Source organism: Bemisia tabaci, chromosome 1, assembly GCF_918797505.1.
Source record: "Bemisia tabaci chromosome 1, PGI_BMITA_v3".
In the NCBI taxonomy this organism is placed as follows: Eukaryota; Metazoa; Arthropoda; class Insecta; order Hemiptera; family Aleyrodidae; genus Bemisia; species Bemisia tabaci.
The window spans coordinates 50367269-50375298 of NC_092793.1; the positions used below are offsets into that span (position 1 = coordinate 50367269).

At 35.8% G+C, this 8030-nt stretch overlaps 1 protein-coding gene across 1 annotated transcript; it reads left to right on the forward strand.

Moving 5' to 3' along the window:
* Window positions 1-10: 10 nt before the first annotated feature.
* Window positions 11-7626, forward strand: CCT1 (chaperonin containing TCP1 subunit 1). The gene is made up of 7 exons (XM_019049317.2): window positions 11-209; window positions 1812-1897; window positions 2364-2492; window positions 3325-3422; window positions 4517-4627; window positions 5301-5482; window positions 6276-7626. Exons 1-7 carry the CDS (start codon window positions 137-139, stop codon window positions 7268-7270), a joined length of 1674 nt encoding a protein of 557 aa, XP_018904862.1. The 5' UTR covers window positions 11-136; the 3' UTR covers window positions 7271-7626.
* Window positions 7627-8030: the final 404 nt, after the last annotated feature.

Here is an 8030-nt window from a genome sequence, read left to right on the forward strand (position 1 = left end):
CTTTCATTCTCTATGCTCAACATTTTCTTTCATCTTGATCTTTCACAAAGTTTCGGGGTGTCGCTACTGTTTGAACTTTTTGTATTATGATATTTATCTTTTAGAGTGAGTGATTTTAAAACAAACTATAAAGAAAATGTCTACCGTCGCTAGTGCTTTAACTGTAGCAGGTTCTCGGAGCTCAGGGACACCCGTAAGAACTCAAAATGGTAAGTAAACAAACCCTAATTTACGTTGGGCGAGCCATGTGTCCGGCGTGATTCCTTTGTGAAATTTTGATTTGAAACCATGATTTTAGAACCGTAAAACCTCACCTAATGTGACTTTTCACTGATTTTTATCGCCTCACGATCACCCCTGCAATGCGGTCAATTGTTGGTCTTTTATTACTTTGAATTCATGGTATCACTGGACATGTGCATGTTGGGGCCTACAATTTTCATGGGGAGCAATGGGAACATGTCCCTACTTTTTGATAACACTTTAAATCCCTGCATATCGATTACTGTGCTCCATTAATTTAGCCTCTTTTTCCCCTCAGGATAATTTTACACTAATTTTGTCAAACAACTCACCAAGAGATAATTTGTGAAAGGGTAATTGAAAATCAGTTTATTCTGGAGCGTAGTGCCCGCGCATTGTATGTTGAGACAAGCGAATGAGTGCTTAGAGTTGTAATGTAACTGGGAGAGCTGGTGCCATGTTCTGCTTGATGAGTTCCAAGCCCTGTGTGCGCCGAGCTTCAGTCACTTTTCCGATACACGTTCGATCCAAAATGGCAGTGTGGAATATGTGGTAATTTCTATCATCTTCGTTTACGTTGGATGCCCGGGTACCCCTGTATCAAAAACAAACGATCATGTACCGAAAAAGCGACCTGGCTTGACACAGGAGTCTCAGAATTCGGGACCTGGAAAATGCTTATACTCGAGTGGCGCCAGCTCTCCAATGTACATTACAACTCTCTGTACTCTATGAGACAAGCATCAATCTCTGATCAGCTCTGAATTAATACCACTCAACAGGTCAGTAAGTACATGCGGTTAGATGGCACTACGATGAGTGGTGATGTTAACACTACTTTGACATTTGTCTTTTGACATTTGAGATACGATGCCCGAGCTCTATCTCAGTGCTAGGTAAAAGAAAAATTTCGTGCAAAAGCAATCGGCTGAGTAAGTGACTACGTCATTCAATATAATGTAGAGCTCAGTGGTTTAAACCAAAACAAATAACATATCCTCATGAACAAATTCTGTGGGAGTTAATCACGTTAATTCATTGTTATTTAATCATTGACAGGTCCTAAATTAATTACGTCAGGCTAAGATAAATTTTGATTTTAAGAAACTTTTCGATGCACTTTACCACCTACTAGATGGGCAACATCAGAGACAATGTCATGTGTTTGTTCACAATTTAACCATGATGTAGCCTCCAAATCAGTCTTTAGCTTGAATCTGCTCTTCTTAAGGTGGACCAAAGGTCTTTAGTCGAGCACAGTGCCCCAAATTTGACACCTGACTAATTATGTATGAAATTTGATAATTTACCAGAAGGCGAATCCTCTATAGGTCATTAGACGCCCTGAAAATATTTGATTAAATCTTGAAGTTAAATATCTCTTTTTCCAAGACCAGGGTCTTGAAAAAGTAAATTCTATTAATCGATATGATCAGTTGATCAATGAGATTTCTCCCTCTCATATGGGGATGTATAGTTTAACTTATGTCTTGTATAAGACCCTCTCAGGTATTATTCACATACTGTTCTTAATTTGCTCTAATCAAAATTTTGTCTCTGTGTTTCAGTTATGGCTGCTTGTGCTATCGCCAACATTGTCAAAAGTTCCCTAGGCCCTGTGGGTTTGGATAAAATGCTGGTGGATGATATTGGAGTAAGTATTTCTTATCTGAGATGCAGCTCCTCAACTTTTTCACTTACAATTTTTTAGCCCATGAGATTGATTTATGTCCTCCTCCTTGTGTCTGAAACCGGTTTTGAATTCAGGAGTTTTTTTACTATGTCACCAAGCAAGGAAAAGTCCCAAGCCCAGAACTGTCCAAGAGACTGCATGATGATCATCGCTCAGTTGAAGGTGCTTCAACTGCTGAGCACCTATTTTTCAAAGTTAAAGTAGTTGCAGGTCCTTTCATTAAGGTACATTTAGTTACATAAGATATATTAAGGTACACTTAGTTCGACCTCTTGGCAAGATTGTTGTAGTGGCGTCCATTTATTCACCGTATTTCTGATGTATTTCCTGATTAAAAAATAAATCTGAATCTGACATTTGGAACTTCGCCCATGTGCTTCTGTCCTCATTGTCCTTGGTTCCTAATTTTGCCATTTTCTCTTTCCAGGATGTTGTGGTAACGAACGATGGAGCAACTATTTTAAAACTATTAGAAGTTGAACACCCAGCAACTAAAGTCCTGGTAGAGCTTGCTCAGCTTCAAGACGAGGAAGTTGGAGATGGAACAACTTCAGTGGTATGTATCACTCCGTTTTTGCCTTCGTTTCATTAAAATTAGATAGAATCATGCCTGAAACTGCTGCAAAATTTTTATTCTTGAAGTGATCCTTCTTTGTCTGTGTTGAAGAAATGTATGGACTGAAACCAATACCTTTGGTTTTGTAAAGAAGAAAAAGGTATGAAAACAAGCCACCACAGTAACCTTAACCCTACAGGAGTGTCGTTTGCCTAGGCTTTATTTTAGTGATTGAGTGAAAACTTAAACGCAAAATTAAACAAAGCGTAGTTTTAAATGGATGGTCAAAGTAGGAAACCTTGTATCTCTGTCTGTAATGTTGCAGACTTCCTGTCATACTTCTTTTTTTCTGTCTAAAAACAATCAAAGTAATTTTTTGCACAGTTCTTTAACTATTCTTCTCTATTAATAGAATATTTTGTATACATCTTCAGCCATAAATTTGGCTTGTTTCTCTGATTTTGTTTTCTTGAAAAAGTAAAATATTAGAGGAAATTTTGAAGCATGGCAATGTAGATACATGGTTATGCTTGTTGGCTATCAAAATATATTTATGGTTAAAGTAATATTATTTTATGATTTGGTAGGGGGTAACAAAATTGGGAAATTGAATTCAGGGAGAATAAAATAAATCATAATTTAAATAATGACGAGAAAAGGGAAACCACACTGTCAAAAAATATCTCAAAACCTAAAATGATAAGATCCAAGAGGAAGTTAAAAGTCCATGGGAGAACTCAGCCCCCCCCCCCCCCCCCCGGCCCCTTAAGACGAAATTTTTAACTTGTATAGTCAGTTAATTATTATAATGAATTAAAAACCTTTTTTTCAGGTCATTATTGCAGCTGAATTACTGAGAAGTGCTGATGACCTAGTTAAGCAAAAGATTCATCCCACCTCAATCATCAGTGGATATCGATTGGCTTGCAAGTATGTGTAAAATTGTCAAAACAATTAAAATTAATTAAGTTTATGTTTTTCTCGATCATTGTGAGGGCAGTCCCTCTCAATTAAAAAGAATATTCAATATCAAAAAGTCATGCGACACTGATCTGATGTAATGATTTACAATAAAATTAGCTCTTGTTTGACTGGCAAATTCCTTTGTTTGTTTTGTTCAAACAGCAAAACGTATTACAGATTCAAAAACACGAATTCTTACCAGACTCTTGTCTGAAATCGATTATGTTGTCCAAGTATGATGCTGTATCATTGGAATGTTGCAGAGATTGTGCGACCTTTTTTTTAACTAATGAGAAATAATTGAAAAATTAAACAGTTTGGGAACTCCAAAAAATGAAAATCAAATTTGAAAATAATCTTTTTGATCTCACTTACTGGTAAGCTTTGCTGTTGATTTATTGTAAGGAAAAGGGTAGCACAATCTCAGGCAATACCATCAGTTACTTCTTGCGTATACAGTTAGAACATTCTCCATGTCAGGAGCAATTCAAGTTTTCTGAGGTAGATATTTGTGAAATTTATAATCTCAAAAGCAACATTCATGTTGCCTGATGAAGATGTTTACATACGAAAATAGACCACAAGAAATTATTAAGCTAATGCAAGAAAAATTTCAATTTAAAGTGTCTTTGGTGTCAAATCACTCTCATCATTCATGAGGGATTAAAGAGATATTACAAGAGTCTTGAATTCTGAAAACGTCAATTATCCCACTATGCACTAGGAGTATCAGGACCATCTGTGATTGCAATGAAGTTTTAGCTTTCCTTTTCTTTAATGATTTAGATCATTTAACTTTAAAAAGTTTGAATTTGCCCTGAACTTCGGTCATATTTTGGTTTTCACAGCATCTGCCCTTTTACTGAGGCAAATTTCTTATATTCTTGTGATGTTCACAGCCCAAATATTCTTGCAATTATCTTTGTTGGAAATTATTTGGCTGTTAATGGTTGTACCTACTTATGCTCTAAAAAATTATTTTTGGAACCATCCCATTCTGTCAGGTTTTTTGAATTTTTTTGGTTCATTTACTTCTCATGATTCAATCTACTATTTTCCAGGGAAGCCTGCAAGTATATTCAAGCTCATCTAACACTGAATATAGATGAAATTGGAAGAGAATCTTTGGTGAATGCAGCAAAAACATCAATGTCCAGCAAATTGATCGGAGCGTATCCTTTTTGACTTTCGCTTACCATTCTTCATTATTTTGTTTTCTTTACTAAATATCAATGTATTGCAGCTTTTTAATTTATACCTTATACTGAAAGAGAAGGAAAGTGTTGTTACAAATGTGCGGAGTTGACTTAAGCACCTTTGTGTATAGAGGTCCTTATCAAATACCTCAGTTGATGAAAACATCTTTGGCATATCTTATATGAAAATTGAAAACTCATTTTCATCAGCTAATAAAGCTTTGTACCTTTTAAGGTTCAGTTGGTACGCCTGGCATCATGAAATCCTTGGAGATTCTAAAATGAATTAATCAAGTTGAGGGGAAAGTGTAGTGTTTGCCAAGATTGTGCAGTTTCCCCTTTTCCTCATATGATATGATGTGAGCAAGTATTCAATTTTTGTATCCATCTCAAAACTTGATGGTTGAAGAATGTCTAGATTCTCCCTAGATGGTGTTACAAATTGTTTGATTTCTTACTCAAATTTTAGTAAGTATTGATCATGTCCAGGGGTCTTTCAGATATCTGATCTCTTGGTCTTTTTTTTATCATAGTCTCCGCATTAGATAGCTTATTTTACACGTGTGCCTTTGCTACGAAACAGAAATTATCTTAAGTAGTTTTTATCAGCAGCTATTCCTTCCCATCTTTTCCTTAATGCAAAACTCAGTGACGATGAATTCTTTTCAAATATGGTTGTTGATGCTGCAAATGCTGTCAAAATATCAGATGGAAAAGGTGGTTCATTGTATCCTATCAATGCTGTGAACGTCCTCAAGTCTCATGGCAAGAGTGCAAGAGAAAGTCTTTTAATTCAAGGCTACGCTCTAAATTGTACGGTAGCATCACAAGGTAAATACTTTAAAGTAATTTTGAAAGACCAAAATGTTTAGTCTTACCTCAAGAATACCTTAGTGCTCAAATCTTAGCCATTTTTTATGACAAATTCTATCTCCTTAATGTTATAAATGTTAGGATTGAATCTTCTCAGAAACTTTCAAGACAGTTCTTAAGTTCTCAGAACTTTTTCATACGAAAATTAAATCATTTATTTGGAATTCATTTTCAGTTTTTTCACACATTGAAATGTTAGGTGCAGTGCTGAGTAGGAATTTCTATTTGTAACTGTCTTATTTTCCGAGAAAATCTCTCTTTTTTTTTTTTCTCAAAATGTGTTCTATGGAAGAAAAAGTATCACGCTAAGAGATGGATCTTATGATCTTCTCATTTAAGTGAAGTATGTACATATTTTTCCATCAACCAAGTATCTGATCCCTTTATTGATTTCATTATTCACTGCTCATGTTCCTACACGTAGTGTTTGAAAGTGCATTTGATTTGTATAATTTTCCAGGCTAAAAAGGACAAGTATTTCAATTTTTTATTATATTTTGATGTATCAACTCATAGCTTTTTTTTTCATCCCGGGTAAGGTAGTAAATAACAGAAATGAGCAGCAGATTTCGAAAGTGATGACTTTTTTTCTCCTTTTCTATTTCATTACTTATGTCTGAAAAGCAGCAAGGTAAGCTGAGGCGGCAACGTCGAGAATCTGTCTCTGAAAATAAGTAGTAAACTGACCACCGTAGATTAATAGATCATTAAATGTTTTATGTATTTGAGTTTATCTTTATTTATGTTTCAGCCATGCCAAAGAGAATAGTGAATGCCAAAATAGCCTGCCTAGACTTCTCCCTCCAGAAAGCAAAGATGAAGCTTGGAGTTCAAGTACTCATCACCGACCCTGAAAAGCTTGATGCTATTCGCCAACGAGAGTTAGATATAACTAAAGAAAGGATTCAGAAGATCTTGGCGACCGGTGTTAATGTTGTCCTGTGCACAGGAGGCATTGATGATTTATGTTTGAAGTATTTTATTGAGGCTGGAGCAATGGCTGTGCGTCGTGTCAAGAAGTCAGATTTGAAGAGGTTGGCTAAAGCTACAGGTGCTGCGTATTTAACATCTTTGACAAACATGGAGGGCGAAGAAACTTTCGAATCCAGTTCTGTCGGTGATGCTGCAGAAGTTGTCCAAGAGAGAATAAGTGACGACGAATTAATCATCATCAGAGGACCCAAAGCTCGTACAGCTAGCTCGATCATACTTCGTGGACCTAATGAGTTCTATCTTGATGAAATGGAACGTTCTGTGCATGATGCCCTCTGTGTAGTTAAGCGTGTCCTAGAATCTAAATCTGTTGTTGTTGGAGGTGGTGCTGTTGAGGCAGCCCTTTCCATATATCTTGAAAACTTTGCTACATCCTTAGGATCTCGAGAACAGTTGGCCATCGCTGAGTTTGCAAAATCTCTCTTGGTTATTCCAAAAACTTTGGCTGTAAATGCTGCTCAAGATGCAACAGATTTAGTAGCTAAACTGCGAGCTTTTCACAATACTAGCCAGACCCAAAAAGGTCATGAAGAATTTAAATGGATTGGTCTAGACCTCTTCAGTGGAACTGTCAGGGATAACAAGAAGGCTGGTGTCTTAGAACCTGCTGTTTCAAAGATAAAGTCTCTTAAATTTGCCACGGAGGCAGCCATTACAATCCTACGAATTGATGATATGATTAAATTAGACCCCGAAAGGAAAGAAGGTTCCGGTTATGGCAATGCCTATGCCAGTGGACAGTTAGACGGTTGATTCAGAGGTGTGAAATTTTTCACAATTAATTTGAGTATTTCCTCCTAAGTTAACTTATTTTAAATAATCAATCTATCTTTCATAAAGAGCAGTTTGTGTATTTACTTTTTTCAATTGCCTTGCAACTAACACATTTTCACTTGATGTGATTATTTTCGTACTCATTTTCTTCTTCACTTTATGTTTGAACTCTTAATTCATTCTTAAATAATTGCTATTATGTTGCATGACAGTCCTCACTTTTTTGTTGAAAGTTATCAACCTCAATGAAAATCACGCGCTTAACTAATTTGATCAAAAGCTGTTTTGTATTTTTTTACTGGATGTAATATACCTTTTTGAGTTTACACCATAAACTTGCTTTTTCTTTGACCTGTAAAGTTTTCAATGGAAAAAGTACATATTGAAATTGACCGGAGATGCAACCTCATGATTAAGAAGCAACATATCTTTAAAATTTCTTAAGAGAAAGAGGGTCAGAAATCAAAGATTTTTTTATCCCTCTAGAGGTATGTGAGGTCATTTGTCTAAAAATCCTTAAAATTGACCGCTGGGTGATCCTCCTGCTCCAGCCTCCACCCTTTGTTACATTTTTGAAGTGAACAAATCTCTTAAATTGGACAAATAAAATCAGAATTAGCCTAACTAGGTACATCAAATGTTACCCAATTTTTCTCTTGTTTTATTTCTCTATTTTCATTTTCTTTAAAAATTTAAACCCAAGCAAATATGTTGCTTGGAATTGTGCAAGAACTTTTTT

What these genes read in the sequence shown, in the direction of transcription:
- CCT1 (XM_019049317.2), top strand. Translation starts at nt 137, where the DNA reads ATGTCTACCGTCGCTAGTGCTTTAACTGTAGCAGGTTCTCGGAGCTCA. An exon ending in TGCTGGTGGATGATATTGGA is followed by an intron (nt 1,898 to 2,363) that starts GTAAGTATTTCT and finishes TTCTCTTTCCAG; the next exon opens with GATGTTGTGGTAACGAACGA. An exon ending in GGATATCGATTGGCTTGCAA is followed by an intron (nt 3,423 to 4,516) that starts GTATGTGTAAAA and finishes ACTATTTTCCAG; the next exon opens with GGAAGCCTGCAAGTATATTC.